Source organism: Ursus maritimus, unplaced genomic scaffold, assembly GCF_017311325.1.
Source record: "Ursus maritimus isolate PB19 unplaced genomic scaffold, ASM1731132v1 scaffold_14, whole genome shotgun sequence".
Lineage (NCBI taxonomy): Eukaryota > Metazoa > Chordata > Mammalia > Carnivora > Ursidae > Ursus > Ursus maritimus.
This window is the reverse complement of record NW_024423786.1, coordinates 35,861,595-35,884,293: the sequence shown is the minus strand read 5'-3', so window position 1 is coordinate 35,884,293 and position 22,699 is coordinate 35,861,595. Positions and strand designations below refer to the sequence as shown.

Below are 22,699 nucleotides of genomic sequence, written 5' to 3'. Positions count from 1 at the left end.
CCACAGGAGGTCTCAGCAGTTCTGGGCTGGATCACAGTGCAGGGCAGATGCTCAATGCCACCTTCTCACGTATTCAGTCTCTCAGCACATGTGTCCTGGGCACGTACAGTCCACAGGCCATGCGCACAAAGATAAAAGAGAGACTGGGTGTCCTTACCTCTGATGGTAGAACTCTTAAGGGTGGAGCTGTTAATTCCTCCAGCCCCCTCTCCCACACATGCCAGGTTCCCCAGAGGAGCAACGCACATCCTGTCCCTGGGCTGGCCTTAACCCCCAAGCTCCTGGGTCAGCTCAGCGTGAACACCCTTTGTCCATGTTGGCTGTTTTTAGCTGCAATAAGTCATCATTTTTTGCAATATTTAACTTGCTGTGCTCTCTCCCCCAACCTCTGTTGATCTTTCTTTTCTGTTGCCTAATTGATTTTCATGTTGGTTTTATTTTTAGAAAATTGTAGCGGCAAGTATATATAAACATATATACGGTGATGTCGTTGTTAAAGCAAAAGCACTTTAAAGACTGTATACCTGTTTGTGGCTTCCCCACCTTTGGTTTTGACTGAGTTTCACAGGGTGTGCTATTTATGGGTCGTGGTCATCTAAATTGTTTCCCATCCCCTGGGTCCCAGTCTCCGCGTGGGGTCTGGGCCAGGGCCGTCTTGGTCAGTCACGCTTGGCCGTGTGGCTTGCCAACATCGTCTTCAAGGATGATTGATCTGGCCTGCAAATGCGAAATCTAGCTTGCGTTTGTACTGTTTGCAAAAACATTTTGGATGGCCCTTTCTGTTGTCCTGCTTGATGCCCCCTCGACCCCCTCCTGCTGCCCCTGCCCTATATACCCCCTCCCCCCTGCTCTGACCATGGTTTGATGGCTCTCACAGATTTGTCTTTATCACATCTGGTCATAACATCATCAAGCTGCTAAAATGTCAGATGATGACTGGCAGGCTCACCTTTGCTCACCCTCGGATGCCTATTGGTGCCTCGAATGGTAAAATGCCCTAGCACCCTGCTCTGCCTAACCCGGGCAGTGGCTGTTGCCAGCACTGAGTCCTTTCCCTCTGTCATTGTTGCTGGGGAGGCGAAATACTTGTGCAGAAGCCATGACTGCCTTGTTCTTACTTACTGAAGAGCATGTGAAAAGTTAGTAAGGAGCTCCCTTCCAGGGACCCAAGAATTGTCCCTGACCTGTCAGGTACCCAGCTTGGACCAGGTGCCCAACAGCTGTACGCAGCTTCTGGCTGTTCAGCCCTCCGTTCCAGGTGCTAGCCCTTTTCTGGGGACCAGGTCACTGCCTTCCGGACATAGGCTCAGCATTCCCATATATCCGTACAGCCCTCCCTCTCAGAAGTGTTATGTGCCAGGTAAGAAGTAGCCAGAGGGAGGCTGTCCCCCACCCCACCCCCAAAGAGTGGATTCTCCAGGAGGTTCTGGGATGCTGGTTTGCTTCCTGTCTGAAGTGGAAAACCACATCATCTCAGCCCTTCTGAGAAGAGATGGGAATTAATACAGTAAGTGCAGACTGGTCTCTTCAGTTGCACTTGGGAAGCTCAGGGATTGTTTGGCTCCTGTAGCTGCTGGAGGCTGACCCCAAACCTGCATCTCGAGAGCCTGCCTGAGAACGCTGTGCGAAGGGGCTGGAGGGGACATCAGGTGCGCTCCTGGGGTCTAAGGAGCCTTCACAACCCCAGCATACAGTTTGGTCTCCTGGAGCTGAGGGTTCCCAGCAGCCGCTGAGAGCCTCCAGCCCAAGCCCGGGGATGGCACTGGAATCCCCTGCTACTGAGGAATGACCATGCAGCCCTGGTGGCTGTCTTTGGAAAACTACTCAGGGAGTGAACCCTTTCCCAGTGTCAGCCTCTGAGGGCGTTCTGGAGTTGATCCCTGGATCACGCAGGGCATCAGCTCACCCATGTTCCAACCACAGCATCCAAAGCTTATCATGTTTCCAAGCCTCCTCCACCTCCTGTGGGCGAGTTGGGGATGCAGTTAACCTGTTTGCATCATCTGGATACTGAGCCCTCATCAACTCCAAAAGAACCCACTGCTCAGCTGTAACAGTCTGAGTGGGCATTTGTAGGGGTTCCCCTCTGTATGACCCATCCAGACCAAAAGGAATTCGTTGACGTGAGTGACCATCTGAAGATGTGCTCAGCTTTACCCTGGCTTAGGACTGTAGTTCCCTATTTGAGCAGCACCTTAGAATCACCTAGGAGCTTTTAAAACTCCCAAAGCTCTGGCACGCCCCAGCCCACGGAGATCAGAATCCTTGGGGTGGGACCCAGGCATCAGATTCTGCAAAAGAGCCCCAGGCAGTTGGAATGTGCAGCCCAGAGTGAGAGCTGGCCTGCCCTTTGCATCTGGCTGGCATCTGTAGTTTGGGCAAAGCCATCTTCAGGGTCCCTCCAATTCGTAAGATATTTTGGCAACTTGCATCGTCCCCCAGTGCTGCCAGCAACCTCCTCCCCCGCGGCAGTGCTCCCTGCCCAGCACGGCACTGAGGGACGGAGGAGGTGCTCCCTGCCCAGCATGGCGCTGAGGGATGGAGGAGGTGCTCCCTGCCCAGCATGGCGCTGAGGGACGGAGGAGGTGCTCCCTGCCCAGCACGGCGCTGAGGGACGGAGGAGGTGCTCCCTGCCCAGCACGGCGCTGAGGGACGGAGGAGGTGTCACAGGCTGCACTGGGGTGCACGTGGCTTGGTGTGCTGTTTGCTCTGTCCTTCCTTTCTGCATGTTGTGCTGACATGTCCCTCCACAAATGCTGTCTCGTTCTCCTCTTCGTTTTTTTTTTTTTTTTTAAAGAATATCCAGGGTTTCAAGTTCATAGCCCAAAATGTGTCATACTTCAAAGATATCAGTTGGAAAAGAGACGTGCACGTCAAATGTCAGTTTGGCCACTGACTTTCCCATGTTGTGAGGGAGGGGGTGCTGAGAGGTCCACCAGACTTGGAATGGGATGGGTAGGACAAGCAGAAGGGGGGCCGGGGCCAGATCGTAGCCAGAGAGTGTCTCCCTGACCAATAGCCCTCTTATTCTTGCAGGTCTAACACACAAGTTACGGACATCTCAAAAATATCCCTGTAGAGTGCTCTGTCTTCGGCACACCCTGGCCCCCTTGAGCATAGGCAGGCAGAGGCGTGCACGCACACCCCCACCTACTCACACACCCTCCCACTCCAGCTGCATGGGTGAGACCCAGAAGCCTCATGCACGCAGCCTTAGGGAGATTGGGAGACAGAACTTCGGAGAACTAATTCCTCCATTTGTTCAAGTCATAAGTTAAAACCAACATCTGTCCCTTTAAGGAGATGTTCTTTGTCTTCAGGTGAGACAAAAGAAGAGGAAAATAAAGACAGTGACTGGGGCTTGGACCTTGCCATTCGAGGGCTCACCTTCTGAGCATCCCGGGTGAATTAGGGACCCCTTTGTCACCCTATCAGAACCTGTTAGTCCTGGGTTTGTCATCACATTGCTGAACTTCACTTCTGATAGGATGTGCCCCAACTCCTTATTTTCCATGAATTTTATGTTTGTTTGCAGGAGGCAACTGTTAATGAGAGTGAGAGTTGAGAGTGGAGCCCTTACTTTCCCTGTATCCCCAGGGAGGAGAACCCCTCCAATTAATGTGCACATCTCTGTGTGTGCATACATCCCTTGGCCGTGCAGACACGCCATGTAGTAGGCTCCCTAGAAACCCTGGGGAACACTCAGCAGGCCCTGGCCCCCAACCAGACGAGGCTCATTCCTCTGTCGGTTACCAGGTAGACCAGCTGCTTCAGTGGAGGGGACCTTCCTAAAGGGAACAGGGAGGTTGTCAGTCCATGTCTCTTGCTCAGCCCTTACTAATTTAAAGATGTCTCCTGATGTTCGTTAGCACTTGCTTACACCCTCTTTCCATTCTCTGAAACACTGAACATCTAGCAAGCGCCAGAGTCCGTGCTGGGCGCTGAGTGAAGCAGGTGCCCACAAGGTGGTGAGCGCTGTGGTCCAGCCCCCTGCGGCCGGAGCAACAGGCGCCCAGCCAGACCCCGGATGAGGTGGAAGTGCAGAAACCCAGGGCAAGCTGACCCTAAGCTGCTGCTTCCCAAGAGTCACTCAGGGCTGAGCGCTGTCTTCTCTGACGGCGGTCGAGCCTGGAGGCTGGGCGTTGAAGGCTTCTGGGGGGAAACCAGCCCCTCTCCCGTTCACACTGACTTGGTTTGCCCACCTCCTCAGCGGCCCTGCCCTAGCGTGTGGCTCAGAGGTGTGTGGGGTGCAGGCAGGTGCCCCCTGTTTGCCCCGTTTGGTCGACGACTCCTGCTCCTTGCCTGCTGCAGAACAGTTAGTTCCCCGGACCCACAGTCCCTCCTCAGCAAAGAGAGCTAGCCTGCCCGTGAGAAGCAGGGCCCCACTCTGCATGTCTGTCTCTGGGGACAGCGGAGGTCTTGCAGCCTTCTCTTTTACTGGATGCCCCTCAGCCTCGGAGCATCATGGCCTGGGATGTGAATCAGGGCAGCGTGTCTGAGCCTATGTTCAAGGCTGCCTACCCTCAAGTCCAGGTTCAGACAGAGCTCCTGGCATTTTCTCAGGGAGGGAACAGCCGTGTTGTCCTAAGACAAAAACCACTAGTTTTTTTTAAAAGTGGGGAGGGGCCTATCCTTCTGAACCACTGCTTCCTTTCCGTTCATTAATACATTGTCAATCTTTGATTTCTTAAAGCCAACTGAAAGTGAAAATGTCCCTGTCCCAACTGCCACACCCGGGGTAAGATCAGTGACGAGTCCCCCGGGGCTGGGCCTTTTCCTCGACCATGCTGAGTTTCCCCACTAGTGTTTCTGTATCCTCCATGGTTGTCCTTCCAAAACGGTGTCTGTGGTGGTTTGCATCCATCATCAGTGTCCAGTACTCTCGACCAGCCCGGCGTTCTCCTCTTAACACACTCGGCCGCGTGGACATGCATGTGCTGTGTGGACGCAGTTTCCCAAGCCCTGTGTTGTTAGCATGTAACTCTTCCTTTCATACCATGCTTTCCGAGGTGAAAAGGCCCTAGACACACATCTTCCGTTCTTACCTCTGTCACCTTTGTTTGCATCTGTTGCTGTTTTTCTGAAAGTGTTGCATGTTGTACTTGGCATTGGGTTTGACCTCTCCATGATAACCCTTCAGAACTCTGAAGAGAGCAATAGAATCTCCATCACCTTTTTCCGTCTTTTCCGAGTGATGCGGTTGGTGAAGCTTCTCAGCAGGGGGGAAGGCATCCGGACATTGCTGTGGACTTTTATAAAGTCCTTTCAGGTAAGAGCCGGGCCGGGGGCTTCTCTGTTGCTCTTGAAGGTCACATGTGAGCCAGTGAGTGTCCTCTGTCGTGGAGGACCCGGGCTCCCCTCTGCATGGCCACTGTGTGACCCCCGGGTCAACAGAGGATGTGGAACACCGAGGCACCTGACCCAGCCGTACTCGGTAAATCAGACAGGATTCCTCGCTTAAAGGAAACAGAAGGCAGTAAGGACCCACAGCTGAGGAGAGGTGTAATGTTTCTAAGACGGATAGAGATGGGGAGCCTCCAAGCCCCTCAGTCCTCGCTGGAATGCCCAGTGGTGGAGGGTGACCTCTGAGAGAGGGCAGGTCCCAGCAGACCCCTGTAAACGGAGCCACTTCTTGCCAGGACGGCTCCTCCTCCTAGGGCTGCCGTGGTCCTCTCTGTTGGCCTGTCTAGGTAGGAATCAGAGAGCCCTCCACCTGAGCCAGCCACCCTCCCCAGTCCCTGCGTTACCCAGTGCCTGGAAGGGTCACAGCATTGAGGATGTTTAGGCAAGAGCCAGGCCTCACTTGTCATCTGTGACTCTCCAGGCTGCTGCATCTGTTCCTGAGCCAGGACTGACCCCGCTTCTCCTGTACCTTTTAGTACCCCACCCTAGATATTTTAGTCTTCCAGACTGAATTAACTGCGGACGGGGTACAGATTCCTGTTTAAAATATTGGCCTGTGTGAGGGAATTGTCGCTATGTATAAATATTAGAAAGTGAATCATGAATCTTTGTGACTATTTTTATTTTGAAATAAACACATTGACAAGTGAAGCTATCCAAAGACACATAAAGAAAAAATTCAAGCTAAGCCCACCACCTCTGAGGTAACTGGTGTTAACGTCCCAGGGAGCGTTTTTCTGCTTGGGTAAGATTTTAACATGTAAAGGGAAGGGATGGCGTCTGGGAAAGGGGGTGGATCCAAAAACTCAAGGGAAACCACAGCTCCTGGGAGGGGACCTGACGTTGTGGGAAGAACTGAGGATGCAGCTCGGGGGGCGGGGGAGAGCAAGTGGGGCCTCACGTAAGCCTTGGGCTTGGTAAGGGATCAAATCCCAGACACTTGTTATTAATATAAAGTACCAAAGTTTGTGAGTGAACTGCTGTAAAAATAGAATAGGTTCATGCACTGATGTCATACTTACTTTTAAAGAAATTATTAAAATGTTTCTTTTTAAAAGTTTGGCCATTGTAGATAAATTCATCGCACAAAGTGGTAGTTCACAAAACCGAGAAACGGTGCCAACAGAATTCTTAAAGATTCAGTAATCTAGGCAGAAAATGTGTACAGTTATGGTGAGGAGAGCCTGGAACTAACCCTGTGGGGCTCTGATCAGCGGTCAGCCGTCAGGACGGTGCTACTGCACTGGGCCCAGCAAGCAGTCCCAGATCCAGAGCTGGCACACAGTGGGAAGGTTTTTAGCCGCTGGCTTTCTGGTGACCTTTTGTGGATAAAAGAGAAAGTAAATGTTTTAATCATGTGTGCTTGGCATTGAGTTCAACAATCTGGCCACTACCTGGAGGTGTACCATGTGATGGACATCTGTCACACGACAGGTCCTAGAAGAGTAGTTGAGGAACAGGATGAGAGGACCACACATATACCTGTATTTAATGTTCTTAAGGAGAGCCCAGGTTTGGTGACAACCCAGCTAGCTCCTTTTCTTTTCCCTGACCCAACCCCCAACTCTCGTTCTTTCAGAAAGTGTGCATTTTAAGAAAGGTGTCTTGCTTTCTGCAGCACCAGTCAGAAAGTGGTTCTTCCCCTCGGCCCCAGTAATTTCGCTCCCAAGACCTCACCTTAAGCAGACATGGGTGGTTTTACACAAAGCTGTTCTTTTGCAGTGCAATCTACGGTAGCCCCTCACCCCCACCCTAGACATGCCCAGGAAAGAAAGTGGAAGCAATCTAAGTATCCAGTGTTCTGGAATGGTTTGATCAATTGTGATAATTTCACAAAGGAATCCAATGATGCATGTAAACATTGTGAGGGCAATATGTCTGCCCTGACACCTTTTATTTAGGGTCAGGGTACACTGCCAATGATGGTGGAAAGCACATCCGCCATAGCTTCGTGACACTAGGTGTGTGCATGGATGGTATACTCAGCACTGAAGTTATTGTGCTGGGCTGGGGTTTAAAAAGTCGTCCTTCACCATCAACGTCCTTTCAACATAACCCAGAAAAGAGAAGCATGTGGCCCTGTGTTGGGTCTTCATTCTGCACCCAAGCAGTCACGGTGCGGGGGAGGGGGGGAGAGGCAGGCACTGAGCCAACTGCTTCCTTCTTCCAGGCACTGCCCTATGTTGCCCTCCTCATAGCCATGCTGTTCTTCATCTATGCGGTGATTGGCATGCAGGTAAGCACTGGCCACTTTCCCCCTGTGTCCCCTTTGCAGGCTAGCCCCAGATCTGTGGCAAGATGTACCTTGGCCAGGGGGAATGGAAAGCCAGGGTCCTGACTTTTCCAGGCAAGTGCCTGTGCCGGGGACAGCCAGGCTCAGGAGAGCCGAGAGGGGTTGGGACATGCCACAGAAAGCTGGGTTTGGTGGTACTTCTCACCCCCAATCTGAGTCTTGGGAGATTCAACTGATGGAGAAAACCCACAGTTGGTTTCAGCAACAGGAACCACCACACTGAGTGAAGCTGAAATTGTTCTAGTTTCTGTACTGATGTTACGAAGAAGATATTTAATGATACAGAAGTCTGTTGATAGCCTGGAAAGTTATGTTTTATCACAACCAGCTGAGATTCTTACTTGAAACCACCTGCTCCCAGACGCTATGGCAGGGGCTGCACTGGGATCATTATTTGGCAGGGGCAGCACCCTTTTAAAAAAGAAGCACAAAGGCAGGCCCTTCTGTGACCATGGCTGAGGGGCTGCAGGATTCTTTCCCGCTTCTCCCGCGGTGCGGAAAGGGGTTGGGGTTTCATTCACTGCTGAGCCCTAATAGGGTAGGCACAGCCTCCAAGAGGACAGGAAGGTGGAGAGCAGCCTGCTGGACCTCATGGGGGGTCTCTCTGCTACATGCTCTGCTGTTTTGGATGCTGTCTTTCAGATAAGGGGGAATGTGAGTGTCAGAGAGGTGGGGTGAGTCCAGAGGCAGAGAGGGGGCTGCGCTTACTTATCTGAAGGCACAGAAACATTTGCAGTTCGCTAGGGATCTGTTTGGGAGTTGTGAACGAAGAGTCAACCTACTTGAGCCCCTGTAATTGAGCGTGGGATGCTGTGTGCCCCTTTTATGACCTGATGTTCTACAAAGCAAGAGCTGTCTCGGAGACCCGCAAGCTGCCCCGCACACACCATCACCAGTTCGCTCAGGAGGCTTCTCCAGGCTCTTCTGAAACGGCCTGCTCTTCTACACGACCCACAGCTAACTTCCCCTTGCCCTCCCAAGAAAGGCCACTCTCCTTTCTGTGGCTCACCGGCCCCCACGCTTGTCTGCAGCCTGATCTTTTGTCTACGCACACACATGTTCCTTTCATTTCCTGGAGCTCCTGGGCCGTGTCCCCTCTGCTCCTTTGCAGGCAGTGCTTCCTCTGCCCAGACAACCCACCCTCCTGCCCAGCTGACTAGCTTCCACTGTGCCTTCAGTTCCGGGCCCAAATGTCACTCCTCCAGAGGCCTTCTCTGACCCCAGCCCCTGGCTGCAGATCCGTTAGGCGCTGCCCTGTCCGGCTGGATCGCGCCAGCTCTCAGCCTGGGGGTCTGTCTGGTTGCCTGGTAGGAACTCCCTGAGGTGAGGACGCGCCTGACTTGAGCACCGCACTCCAGCGCTGAGCACGGAGCCCGTCCCATGTTTGCAGAGTGAATGAAGTGCCGAATGCTATGAGAAAGCCCTACTGGGTGTTGATCAAGCTTGTGTTAGTTCTAAATTCACATGTGGGATATGCTTTGTGGAGAGTGTTTTGGAAGGGAGGAGGTATTATTACTATTAGATTTTGTTTTACAAAATCTTTATTTCCCTAATAATTTCTTCACCTAGATGTTTGGGAAGGTTGCTATGAGAGATAACAACCAGATCAACAGGAACAACAATTTCCAGACCTTTCCCCAGGCGGTGCTGCTGCTCTTCAGGTGACTGAGTCCCACGAGGGCACATCTCTCTCTGGCTCTGGGTTCCAGAGTGCCCCAGGACACCTGCCGTATGCCAGCAGTGCGGCCCCTCCTGGTTGATCATGTGCCTTGTAGTATTTGTTCTGTATTCTTGAATGGAGACCTTAGCATTTCAGTCACAGGGGGCTTTCGCTGGGTTGTGGAAACTGCCATAGTCATTCAGACTGTGGCCGGCTTAAGGGTTACCCTTTGGAAGCTAGTAAGGCTACTAAGGCCACCAGGAAAATGGTGGGATGCACACTTCTGCGTGGGAGCATGCACTTGAACACCCCCAGGAACATGGAAATTTAGCAAGAACAGAAAGGCCTCTGGGAAACAAACTGAGGGCTTCAGAGGGGAGGGGGTGGGGGAATGGGATAGGCCGGTGATGGGTATTAAGGAGGGCACGTATTGCATGGAGCACTGGGTGTTATATGCAAATAATGAACCATGGAACATTACATCAAAAACTGGGGATGTACTGTATGGTGACTAACATAATATAATTTTAAAATATTATTATAATAAAAAAATTACATGAGTATTTCCTAGGTATATATTTCTTAAAGAGCTTAAACCTATTTAACCTGACTCTTATCCTAACTGGAGCCAATGAAGGGCCAGGTGGTGTCATCTCCATTTAACGGGTGTTGTAAGCCGCTGGTCTTCCAAGGTGCCCCAGAAAGTAGATGACTAAATCTAAAAGTGGGTGATTTATAATTTCATTCTGGGGAAATATGAAGAAGTTCTCGGCTTTTAGGATGTACCTTGGGCCATTAAAGTACACGTTGACAGTGGAAAAAAGAAAAAAAAAAGAACAGAAAGGCCTTTGTACAGCCAATGGGAAACATCCAAGATGCACAGTTTCAGATTTTATAGGATTGTTTTTAACCCCAGTTAACTAGCTTTATAAACAAGGTGCCTTGAAGTGAGAGAACTTTCTAGAAATTATACGGGTAATTTCTGACAGTTATCATGGTTAAATAGAGAGTCATTGCAGTTCAGTAGTTTTCAGTTCTTTGCTTTCAACTAAATTGAGTGGGGATCTCATCAAGTTGTCAGGTGTTAGGTCATTAAAAAAATTAATAGTTATTTTAAGATTGTAACATGAGCATTTAAAGAAGAGAAGACACAACAACATCCATTTATACAGAAAGAATTAATGTGCTTGTATCATATGATTGTTTTAAAGGGGCTGTAGCAGGGCCTCACTCAGAGAAGTAGCATTTAAAAATAAGGAATTTCAGTTTAGGAATTTTCACTAATTTGAACTGGCTTTTCCCCCAAATCGCTTAGGTTTTGCTCTAATTAAAAATTCTGTTTAAAAAAAAAAATTCTTAAAAATGTCGTGGAGGTCTAAGCTTCAGATTGCTCTTTCGTCTACGAAAAAGCCCTTTCTCTTCATCTAAACAAGGTGTGCCACGGGCGAAGCCTGGCAGGAGATCATGCTGGCCTGCCTGCCGGGGAAGCTCTGCGACCCCGAGTCGGACTACAACCCCGGGGAGGAGCACACGTGTGGGAGCAACTTCGCCATTGTTTATTTCATCAGTTTCTACATGCTCTGCGCGTTTCTGGTAGGTGATCACGACAGCCCTTTCTCAACTGACCGATGCTTGTGTGGCGTGTGGGATTCAGACCACGGATGTCGCCGCCTCGGATCGCTGTGGCTACTGTGTGTTGATGAGCGCTCTAGGCTGCTTTTGGCGGTGGGAGGTTTTCCTTCAGCAGGTGTGTGTCACTAGCACCTTCATTCTGAGCAGGGTTTGAGGCTCACTAACAGGCTTGGGACAGTCACCAGCCCAGCATTTTAGGGCCGCTGGTGTCTTTATCGCAGAGCAGTGACTCAAAAGTGTGAGCAGTTTGGTGGCCATGAAATTATAAAACTGCAGTGTGCCTCGAAAAGGCCAGATGACACAGCCCTCTGCCTCCCCTGGGACTATACCAAAACCATTTTGGAAAGCTGGGAGCCTGCCTTTTTCTTCAACATTCTCCAGAGAGAAAGTTTCTATGGCCTCTCTCAGAGAAATGAGTTCCAAATATTTCACGACCCTTACAATTAGGAGGCCCTTACTAGGGTCTGACCCTATCCATTCCACTACAGATGAAGCATCTTTGCTCTGATTTGCTTTTCAGATCATCAACCTGTTTGTGGCTGTCATCATGGACAACTTTGATTATCTGACCCGGGACTGGTCTATTCTGGGGCCTCACCATTTAGATGAATTCAAAAGAATATGGTCGGAATACGACCCTGAGGCAAAGTGAGTTGACAAGGCTTCCGTGTGACTTGTGTGGGCTGTTTCTGGAGTGTTGGCTGTGATCGTTGTGGAAGGTGGGGTGGACTGAAAGCTCAGGCCAGCCAGCGCTTCCCCGGCCCTCACGCTGTTCTCCGTCTGCAGAGGAAGGATCAAGCACCTCGATGTGGTCACTCTGCTCCGCCGCATCCAGCCTCCCCTGGGGTTTGGGAAATTATGCCCACACAGAGTAGCCTGTAAGGTAAGGTTCTGTTTGAGTGTCTGATGGCCTCTCTGCAGGGACTCCCCACTTCATTCAGCACACGCTCCGTGACATTCTGCCGAGCTTCCGTCAGGTGCACGGGGGACGCAGAGATGAATCACGTGTGGTTCCTGTCCTGAGGAGCTATCAGATTTGTGACTCTTAGGACACCCTGTCAGCCAACAGTAAGAATAGGAAGGGGGTTGTGTCATTTGTCACTGGGTGGGCGGAGGGGAAGGTGACATTTGCATCAGGTCCAGAAGGACAGAGGCGGGAGGGCATTGCAGAAAGGGAACACAGCTCAGATGCAGAGATTGAAGGATGATCATTGTGTTGGCACATGGGGAGTCACCGGTGTGGCCGGAGCGAAGGGAAAGTGGCAGAGGACTGCGGGCACAAGCTGAGCGCAGCTCCAAGGAGCCCTGTGTGCCAGGCTGAGTCCCACAAAAGAAGCATCAGTAGAGTTTCATGGTGGAAAGTTGCCCCTCGGTGATGGGGGAGTAAACAGGAGACCAACCGGAGAGATGTTGGGAGTCACTCAGGGGCGGGGACAGAGGAGGGCAGGGCTGGAAGGTCTGCTTAGGAAGTAGGATAGAAAAGACGTGGTGCCCTGGATATTTCCTAGCTTGTGTGACCGTGGACGTGGTCACGCACTCCTCTGCCGCCAGAGTGCCTGTCCCCATGAGCCATACATCAGCAGTGGCCTCTCAGGGTTGGGCCCAGATCTCCCACCCCACCCCACCTCTGTAGTTTTCACCCCCACCATGCTCTCTGTGAGCCCCAGCTGAGATTTGTTCTTCTTCCATAGAGCTCCTAGGGAACCGCCTTGAGTCAATGTAGCAACAGAAGAGAATTCCCCTTTCTGAAGGAGACATGCAAGATTTGGTTACCGCACCTGCCCCTAGAAATCCAGCCAGCCACACAACAGCTGGTCACCTCTCCCCATGGGTCCGAGGCGATTCCGTGTTTAGGGGTTTTACCCAGCACTGCTGGGCCAGCTCTAGACAGAACCCAATGTAACAGAGTGGAGTGTACAATGTATTGCAGGCTTTCAAAGAAATCTTTGGAGACAAACTCATTGTTCTCTGCCCTGAAAGTCCAGAAAACCCCATTGGCAGGTCCTTGGGTCTTTGCCCACATCGTTGCTTCTCTGTAGCCTGGACTCTGGATGAAGGTACAGAGAGTAAGCCACAGAAGCTGACTTTTTTTCATAAATTTTCAGTACCAACTTCTTTTCTGCTTTCCAAGAACAAGATGGGTTCCAGCTCACGGCTGTCGTTTTGCGTTTATGTTTCCAGACCCTTTTATATAAGGATCTAAGTATCTTTGAGGCACCACGTGGTCCGTTTTGCTGATTCAGGGACTTGCCAGGAAAAATGAATGGACATGCAGGCTCTCCTGGCTGCCCGTGCTGGGTTTGGAGACAGGGCTAGAAATCTAGGTGGGATGAGTCATGCAAACACGAGATTCCAGTCCCTTAATAGGGAAGAGAAAAAGCATTAAAAATCTCTTAGGACACCTTACCAGCCCAAAATAAGAAATTTGGAACCATTAACAATTACAAGTGCCACTTACTTAGCTCTGATCCCATGCCAGGCTTCCCCTGAAATCTTCACATCCATAGTCTCCCCTGATCCCAGCTGGATGTGCCTCTGCATATGCAGGGGAGGGCCCAGAGACGCGGTCACCCTCTCACACCCCCTCCTCAGCTCCCAGGGCTGGTGTTCAAGGGACCAGGAGGGAGAAGAGAAGCAGGAGGTGGGGTTCCTGCTCTGGAAGACCAGACAGAGCAGCAGTGTGGACTTGTAGGAAATACTGCCAAGTGGTCCCCCCAGGGCAGGGGTTCCCTAAAGGACACTCCCTGTGTTAGGAATAGTGAGGACCCAAGCCCCAGGCCGTGTGCTGGCTTGTCATACCTGTGTATCGTCTCACCCTCATGACAGCTTTAAGGATGTGCCCAGACGCCTGGGTGGCACAGCGGTTAAGCGTCTGCCTTCGGCTCAGGGCGTGATCCTGGCGTTATGGGATCGAGCCCCACATCAGGCTCATCTGCTATGAGCCTGTTTCTTCCTCTCCCACTCCCCCTGCTTGTGTTCCCTCTCTCGCTGGCTGTCTCTCTCTGTGTCAAATAAATAAATAAAATCTTAAAAAAAAAAAAAAAAAAAAAAGGATGTGCCCAGAAGGGAGGCCTAACCCCAGGGTGCGGGGAGGGACAGAAGAGCACTCGTCAGGTCTTAAATGGTTGGGGTTGAAAACAAGCAAAGCACACCATCCGCATGCCAGCATGTGCATTTCACGACTAAAGCCTTGATCTGTGTCAGCTCCGAGTCCCCCCAGATGCTAGGGGCTCCCCAAGGAGTGGTGGAATTGAACTGTCGATTAGAAGGAGGCAAGGGATAAACAGAGAACCGACACCGAAAAGGAACATGGCTATCATCCATCATTCGCCTTCTGTTGAGAAACTTCTTTATGTTTGCAGAGACTCGTGGCCATGAACATGCCTCTCAACAGCGATGGGACGGTCATGTTTAATGCAACCCTGTTTGCTTTGGTTCGAACAGCTCTTAAAATCAAGACGGAAGGTGAGCATCCCTGGGACAGGACGGGGTGCAAGAGGGGAGGATGCCTTATCGCACCTTGCATTCTCCCACCGGGCCTTTTCTTGTCGGAGGGGAGGATGTGGGGAAGGGGGCGGTGAGTGCCAGGCCCGCTGGCTGTCCCTGCCTCCCTCATCCCTTTCTGCCTGCGTTTGTGCTTCCCTTTGTCCCAGAAAGTTTTATGGCGACTCCTGCCACTGCTTGCTACAGAGCAGGAGAAATTAGGTGCAGGGAGGGGGGTTAGGGCAGAGACAGGACCGTCACAGGTGCGTTCACTCCAGCTGTCCCTTTCTACTGTGTGACCTTCAGAGAAGGATTTCACGGTGCTGAGCTGCAGCTTCTTTCTCTGTTGAAAAGGAATAAACACACCTCCATCAGGAGGAGTCGCGAGGCCGAGATGAGAGGATGTCTGCCGGGCGAGCACAGAGCTGGCACTTGGGGCCTATTAGCAGCAGTATCTGCCCCGCGGAGAGCAAACCGCAGTGGTCTTCATGGCCACAGTCAGCCCTGGAGCGTGGCCGCTGGGGTTGGCGCAGTGATGACGTGAGAGTGGGACGGAAAGCGGATTGCAGCAGGTTGAGGAGTGACAGGAGGTGGGAAAGCGGAGGCCCTGAAGGAGCCGACTCTCGACACACTCTGTGACGAGACGGAAGAGGGGCCAGCAAGGCATAGCTGCAGTCAGCAGAGGCTGTCTGCTAGCGGCCCCCGGGCGCTGGGGGGACCTCTGCACAAAGCCAGTCTCCCCAAGCTCCCAGGACCCCTGGCAGTGTGCTCACCCATCCCCAGCCGCGGCCAGCATCACCGGGCGAGGCAGAAGACAGGGTGGTCTTGGGTTAGGTGAGGAGACAGGCGTCAGCCCGAGTAATACAAGACCAGGCTTTGTGGTGCTGACGAGTACGTGCGGTAGGAATTGAGAGAGTCCCATCTGGGTGAAATGGAGGCAGGGTTTGGAACAGACAGTGGAGGGATAGAAGGCATTCTAGCTGGGGGCCGTGGGAAGGGGTGGGTCTTGGCTGTGGGAGGGTAGGATGAGATCAGGCTGCATAGGCCTTGAATTCCAGAATAAAACGGTTCCCACGGTGGAGCGACTGCCCTGTGGAAGGCTCGCCCACTATTTGCCACCCCTCCCCTGGAGAGCCCGGGGGGAGGGGAGCGCCATCCTACCTGAGGGCTCTGCTCCAGGCCAGGCTGGGAGGGAAGCAGCCCTGGTGGGAACAGACAGGAGAGCTGGCTAAGAGAAGCAAGGCTCGTTTCCCCTCTTGCTTTTTGAATTCAGGGAACCTGGAACAAGCTAATGAAGAACTCCGAGCTGTGATCAAGAAAATCTGGAAGAAAACCAGCATGAAGCTGCTTGACCAAGTTGTCCCTCCAGCCGGTGGTCAGTGCGGTCTCTTTCCTAAGTGGTTCTTGGCCAGTGCGTTGGCTTGAATGCGAGGATCTCCAGCAAGCCCAAAGCGGGCTTGCAGAATGCTTTACCTATCCGCTAGAGCATTCCGACCACAGCTAAGGAAGGCTCTGCAGCCTTTCGGTGTAATTTTGGGGGGTAACAGGAGGCCCGTTTCAGACAAAGGAGAGGCTTCAGTGGGAAGGAGACCCAAGACCCAGATGGCTGGGGCAGGGGATTTGTGGTCCGTGGGAGAACAAGCTTACTGTCTCAAAACAAAGAGCCTGCATTTTTTTCAACCAAAATGAAATACTTAAAATTAGTTTCCACTTATCCTTCAACATCCTGTTGAAAATGTCTCAGGAAACATAGCTTTCAGAAAATGGTATTTTTGAAACGTTCTTCTCGAGACTGAGTTTACCATCATAATTACCGAAAATGTCCCTTTAACTGGAGTTTAGAATCACAACTAACAGGCATGCTTATTTCCTTTTGTTATTTGTCATAAAATAACGGACTAAACTTTCTCAGATGTATATATATATATGATGCACATATATATAATATATATGCCGTTTTTCCATCTTTGTTTAAGTACACCGGACTTAGACGTTGAGGTGGTTGTTTCGTGACTGTTTTATTTTCACGTTTTAAAGGTGCAGGATCCGTTCACTCCGTGCCACCACCCCAGTATTCTAGCCGCCCCTAGCCCCGGGCACACTGTGAGCCTTCCGTGTGTTTTGTAACCGCCACACTTTTCTAGCGTCACTGCTCCTGCAACTTTCGAGGTTGGTCGGGCTCAGGGCTGGAAGCCGACTCCGGGACCCCGGGCCAGGATGGTGGCCGAGGCCTCACCCTCTGAGAAGGTGACAGTCTCTGGCTCTTGGGAGGCAGAGAGAGAGAGAGCAGCATGGTGGCCGGCTCTGCTCCCCAGCATGAAGCCAGAGCAGTGTGAGCTTTTGTCGCTGGAGGGAGCCACCCCTAGCTGGCGCGGCCACCTGCTCAAAGCCCGGCGGAGCCGGCCCCAAAGAAATATTAAAGGGAAAGCACACACACACACAACCCCCCCCCCAAAACCAGAGAATAGAAACCCCGCAGCTCCCACCTGGACCACCCCGGCCCTTCCACAGGAGAACCGATACTGCACATTTAAAACGACTCTTTGGTTTCGTTCTTTTCCTTGCAGCTGCGCACCCAGTGCTCGCATGGCTTAGAGAAATTGCTTTGTAAGATTGTTGTAACAATGTGCTTGAGCTTTTTCTGCAGCCTCCATTCCTTTCAAGTCTCAGTCTTTCAGAATATTCTGAAGCAATTCTGTTTTAGGGTGGTGGCATGGAATCAGGGTTATCTCTTGGCAGCCGTATTCCCCTACACTGTTTCTCGAATCCAGATGCATGCTTCAGAATAGCGGCTGCGTGCGTCCCGGTAAACCCTGCCCCCCTCCCTTCCCCCTCCGCCCTGCCCAGGGACCCGCCCGCCCCACCCCAGCACCCGTCTGCTGACAGGCCACCTTCTTTACAAACCAGTCTTACCCCGACATCTTGGGGAGCATAGTCGTATTACTGTTAAGCTTTCTTTCTTTAAATTAGACCAGAAAAAAAGGTCCAGAGTTTGGCTCACCATGCGAACGCCCTCAAAACAGATCAGCATTTAACTCTGCTAGACTGCTAGTGAAAGCCAGATATCCTTCCGCTTTCTTGGCCCGATAGCTGGGCCTGGCCTTCTCTCTGTATTTCTTGGATGACGGGTGTTCATCTATTCCAAAATGGCAGCAGGAGGCACGGCGAACCCCGAGGAGAAGGCAGCAGGCCTTAGGAGGCGGCATTCTGCACTGTTTGCGTATGTCCCTAGAATGCGCTCCTGCAGGCCGACCCCAAGCGCTAGTGTGCTGGAGAGGTTTGCGGCAAGTAGGGACTCTGGCGTCTGCAAACACACTCTGTGCGTGCGGGGCAGGGTTTTACTGCCTTCGTTCCGCCAGTCCTCTGTCTCTTCTTCTCTCTTCCAGTAGAGCAGTGGTTCCCAGCCTTGCCCACACCATGGTGCACCTGGAAAATGGGAATAGTTGGTCCATCTCTGGGCCAGCAGATGGCTAGCTCCCGGGGACCGAGGGGCTCAGCATCCCCCAGGCCATACCCTGGCCAGAGCGGCAGACCCCACCAGGCTGGCTGCTCCTGGCGCCTGGGACCGGCCCATGGGGGTCGCTCAGGGAGCCCCTCACAGGCCTGGTGACAGCGGGGTAGGGACCCATCTTGGGCCGCTTTGTAGCTAAGGGTGGTGTGAGGTGCCCCCCAGGTCATCACAAGCTTCTGAGAAGGAGGTGACCCTAGGCGCCAGCCCCGGAGGAGCAGTGGGGAACTGTCCTTCTGCACTGTCAGTAGTGCAGGGGCCTGTGGCCTCGGGCACAGCCTGCCTGTCCTCTCCATCACCTGTGCTCAGTGGTCCTCTTGCCCATCTCCAGATCTTGCTCATGTCCTCTGCTCCACTCTTCAGGCCTCTGCCACGTCGTGGCTCTTCCCCCTTTCTGTAGGAGTCCCCTATCCTCCCAGGAGCTGTCGTTCCTTTGGACTTCCACTCCTTGACCTGGGTCTTTGGCTCCTTTGCCCTGAAGAGCACAAAAAGCTGACCCCATCTCTTTCTCTCCAGGCCTGAGCCCGGACAGCCTCACTGTATCCATTCCTCCTGTCCCTTTTCTAACCAGCTCTATCTTTGATTTTTCCCGTTCTTGAGGGCTTGTCCTCAGCCCAGCCTCAGTTAGCTTAGCATCTCGGTGGAGAAGAACAAGTGGTGGCCTGCCTCTGCTCTGGAGTAGCCACTCGGGCAGAACCACAGTCAGCCCTCTGCACTGAGCCCCCTCCCGCCCCCAGTTCTGGGCCAGGGAGAGCCAAGACCCTCCCACAGGAGCCCCTTGGGCCCCTCCAGGCTAGCACCATTTGGGCTGAAGGGAGAAAAGGGTTAGACCTGCATTTACAGGAAGCATCCCAGTGTGGAATGAGGTGGGCCTTTTGTAAACCCAGTGTGTTTTTCTGGGAGCCCACAGAGAAGACTCAGTACCCTGGACTGTAGGGGATAGCTGTGGCACAGAAAGCAGAGTCCCCTTGGGTCCCCAGGGTCACCAGCTGTGAGCCCACCTCCTGCATGCTGCTCAGTAGAGAGACTTGGACTCTGGAGGAGGCACCCCAAAGAAGTAGGTGGTCGTGTGGCCAGAGCTGAGCTGTCTCTGTGTGGGCAGTGCAGAGGAGGGGGAGGGCCCATGCTCGAGAGCCTACTGCCCTGGGCTTGCACGGCAGCTCAACTGGTCAGGGCGGGTCATTCAGCCCCGCTCCACCTGCCAAGGGGGCAAGCAGCTGCACCATCTCAGAGCCGTTGTGAAGAGGCCATGACACCCACGTGGAGTTCCTCTGGGAACATGGATGCCCAAGAGTAGAGGCCGCTGGAACAGGTGTTCCAGACGTACCCTGGGCAAAATTGGGAGCAGCTTGAGAGCAAAGTAGGGGTGAAGTGTCAAGACGCGAATGGTCTGTCCACCTCTCACCTCCTTGCCCATGGGCAGTGCGTCATTAGGCCGTTTGGACCAGCCTGAGACAGATGCAGGACAGGGTTTCACACGCTACCCAAAGCCTTCATCCCTTTGGTGGCCCTGCACCACCTCAGGACTTCTTGGCTGGGGTTTGGGAGGAATGCAGTGCCCTTCTTGAGCCCAGCCACCCCAAGGCATTTTCTTACTCAGTAACCCTGAGTGGCTCCTGACAGGGAAAGTTGGAGAGGTGTGTACAACAGCCCAGCGGACCCAGACGGGTACAGTTGCCTCATGGGCACTGACTGAACCCCACCCAGGGTGCATTAGTGAATACAGAGGGTCCCAGTGGCCCCCGACCCATCACGTTCCACCATCCATTTCAGTGCATGCCATTGTCGGCAGGCTGCTGGCTCACGGCCCTCCAGCCCAGGCACTCTGGACCCCCCTGGAATAGGGCCGGGTGCTTCCGGGCCTCCTCTAGGGTCGTGCTTACAGCTCCTCTAAGAGGTGTAGCCCCACTTATAGATGAGAACATAAGCCCCTTGCCCCAGTCCTTTGCCCCAGATCAGCATGCAACTCTTGCTGGGGCAGCCTGGGTACAAGCTCAGCTGTCCTAAAGCCCGAGGGCCGGCAGCCCTTCCTCCTCCCAGCCTTTACAACTCCTGGGGTTCTAAGCTTCTTGCCCAGGGGCCACTGCAGATCTGGGGGTGAGCACCCCAGGGAGAGCAGGACTGGTGGCGGCCCCTGGGCAAACGCATTGTGGTTTACCATGAGACAGCCAGAGCCTCTATTCTGCCTCATGCATCACCTTTAAAACGCTCAGCAGAGTTCCAGTTCCCCAAGGGTACATGCTGGAGTTATTCCGAGCAAAGCAGAAGTAAGCTCAGCTTTGAGGTTAGCTGGAGCTGTCGCTTGCAGTGCCAAAAGTTCTGGATTACAAACAGAGAAATGGCATATGGAGGCTATTGGAACAGAAGCACGGGGGCACATGAAAATCTGGGTTTGCAGCCACTTTCCTGAACCTTCCTCCTCTTCCAAGCTTGTCTGTCACTTTCTGAGGTCTCTGTCTTTATCTCAAAGCATTGGGATTTGGATGGTTAATTGCCCTTGGTGTTCGCGGTAATTACACATGCAAATCCCTATGCACAGGGGTGAAAATAGGACCCAGGAAGTCTTTTTTTGTTTTGTAATTTTTATTTTCAGTAAATAACCAAGACAGCACTCCATAGTGTTACTAATACACTGCTCTAATAAGCTCATGACAAACATATCGTTTTCTGCAATTTTGAGTATCAGTTCGTGGGACTGACTCTAATTTTGAGCCTTAACTGCTTTGCAAAACCTTGCTTTTTGCTAGATTTAGTGTCCTGTGTCCTCAGCTCAGAGCTCAGTGCCCTGGGTGCTGTCCCACCCCGCCCCGCCCCCCAGTGAAAGTTGAGGCTCTTGGTGCAAATGTGCTGATTCGGGAGAGCTCTGTCTGGTCTCTCCGTTTAGATGATGAGGTAACCGTGGGGAAGTTCTATGCCACTTTCCTGATACAGGACTACTTTAGGAAATTCAAGAAACGGAAAGAACAAGGCCTGGTGGGAAAATACCCTGCGAAGAACACCACCATTGCCCTACAGGTGAATTGTCCTTTTGTTTTCTTCTCTTTTCACTAACCATTTTACAAGCTTATTTGAAATACTAGAGAGCTGGCTATTCATGGTTGAGCAGTGCCACAAGGATTTTGTTTAAACTGAGATACCGCACACCCCCCAAAATGCGGACTAGCCATTTCTGGGCTACGAGGTAAGTGCCCCCCTCTCCTTGCTTTGTCTGTTGTGCCCGCATCTGCCATGGCCCGGGTGGCAGGGCTCCCAGGACGGCGACAGAGGCACAGCCTTGGTGGGCCCCGGGGGGCCAGCGCTGGCCTTATACCCTGTCTCCTCCCGGCTTCTCCAAAGACCGCGTCCTTAGGCAGGCACCCACCTCCCCCAGCCCCGGGCTCGGGCCCTAGCTGCCCAGGAAACAGCTTTCCATCTGAACGCAAGTGCTTTGTTTTGTTTCTGTTTGTTTCTTACCCCACTGCTTGTTGGTTTTCGGTCCATTTCAGTAACATCCATCACCTCCTGGCGTGCGTGTGCGTGCGCGTGCATATGAGTGTGTGTGCGCGCGCGCACGTGTGTGTCACAGTGCGTCTGTCTCTGTGTGTGTTTCCTGACGGCCGTGAGGCTTGCTGTGCAAACGCTGCTCTGTGCCCAGGCCAGCCTCTGGTCCCTCCCCCTGTGCCAGCCCTGACCTGCCCCAGGCTCCTGGACTGGGGGTGCGGCTTACAGGAACCTCTGGTTCCAGCCGGGGTCCATGCATTCGAGGATGTAGAAACCTAGGTAAGCCCAGAGCTCTGGCATGGGAAGCAGGCGTGTGGAGGAAGGGGGTCACTGTGAAGCCGGCAGGAAGAGGGGCCAGGAAAGGGAATTTGTTAGCGAGCGCTGGCAATAGAGAAAGCCGGGTGAAGAGGGAACCAGATGTTAAGAATGGGCAAAAGGGAACTATAGAGGTTGGCAAGCGGGCAGAAACACCTGTCCAAACTAATCACTGCTACCCAAGTGCCTGAAGTCCACCATGAATATGGTAGTTTTTCCCTGTTCATTTGTTAATTCTAAAATGACTTTTATGTCCCTGTTATCAGGAGTCTTACATTGGGCCGTGTAGGGTATTAGCAGGGTGCAGTGTAGAATAGTCCTTCACTTTTTTCTGGAGAGAAATGCCCAGCCTTGTTTTGTGTTCCAAGCGATGGTGCAGTGAAGGGAGGGCTTGTCTGTGAGCTTGCTGCAAGAGGATATGAATGTGAATGGTTACGAGTGAGGGCATGTGGACGCGTATGCAGGTGGTGGGTTAGTAGGTGTCCTTCGTGAGGACACCTCTGCTCTGCCCAGGCAGCTGCAGAGCCGGGGGAAGCAAGGATTGTCAGTCCAGCTGAATTCCATTCTGGTCTTTATTTCTCTGATCACCTGTCCTAAAGGTGGCTCAGTGAACCACAGGCTCAGTCCAGTAGCCCGTTGCTGTCGCAGGTCGTGGCATTTGTGAGTAAAACTTTCCCCAGCCCCTCCAGTCTGCAAAAGGGACAGCCCTCCTCCTGATCACTGTTCACAAGTAGCCTTAGAAAGACGAAAGCAAACCGAAAAGATGTGTTTGCAAATCTGAACAGGCCTGTGGTCCGTAGGCTCTTGAGGGCAGCGTGGCCACGTTGGGTGCAAGGAAAAGGTGTGATGAATGCACTTCTGAAGCTGCTTCCCTGAAGTGGCCCTGGGCCTGAAGGACTAGACTGGCTGGTTTTCAGAGTGTCAT

At 52.5% G+C, this 22,699-nt stretch overlaps 1 protein-coding gene across 3 annotated transcripts in view; it reads left to right on the top strand.

The window, feature by feature from the left end:
* The window catches only part of CACNA1D (calcium voltage-gated channel subunit alpha1 D), a 296,621-nt gene that overhangs the window by 251,406 nt on the left and 22,516 nt on the right, over nucleotides 1–22,699 (top strand). For 2 of the 3 annotated variants that reach the window (XM_040628679.1, XM_040628680.1), the window contains 10 exons: nucleotides 4,694–4,738; nucleotides 5,141–5,269; nucleotides 7,574–7,639; nucleotides 9,266–9,357; nucleotides 10,790–10,949; nucleotides 11,509–11,636; nucleotides 11,775–11,871; nucleotides 14,351–14,453; nucleotides 15,745–15,846; nucleotides 20,864–20,994. In XM_040628679.1, the coding sequence (XP_040484613.1) occupies nucleotides 4,694–4,738; nucleotides 5,141–5,269; nucleotides 7,574–7,639; nucleotides 9,266–9,357; nucleotides 10,790–10,949; nucleotides 11,509–11,636; nucleotides 11,775–11,871; nucleotides 14,351–14,453; nucleotides 15,745–15,846; nucleotides 20,864–20,994 (1,053 nt within the window). The remainder of the gene's footprint in view (nucleotides 1–4,693; nucleotides 4,739–5,140; nucleotides 5,270–7,573; nucleotides 7,640–9,265; nucleotides 9,358–10,789; nucleotides 10,950–11,508; nucleotides 11,637–11,774; nucleotides 11,872–14,350; nucleotides 14,454–15,744; nucleotides 15,847–20,863; nucleotides 20,995–22,699) is intronic. The other variant, XM_040628681.1, reaches the window with a different exon arrangement.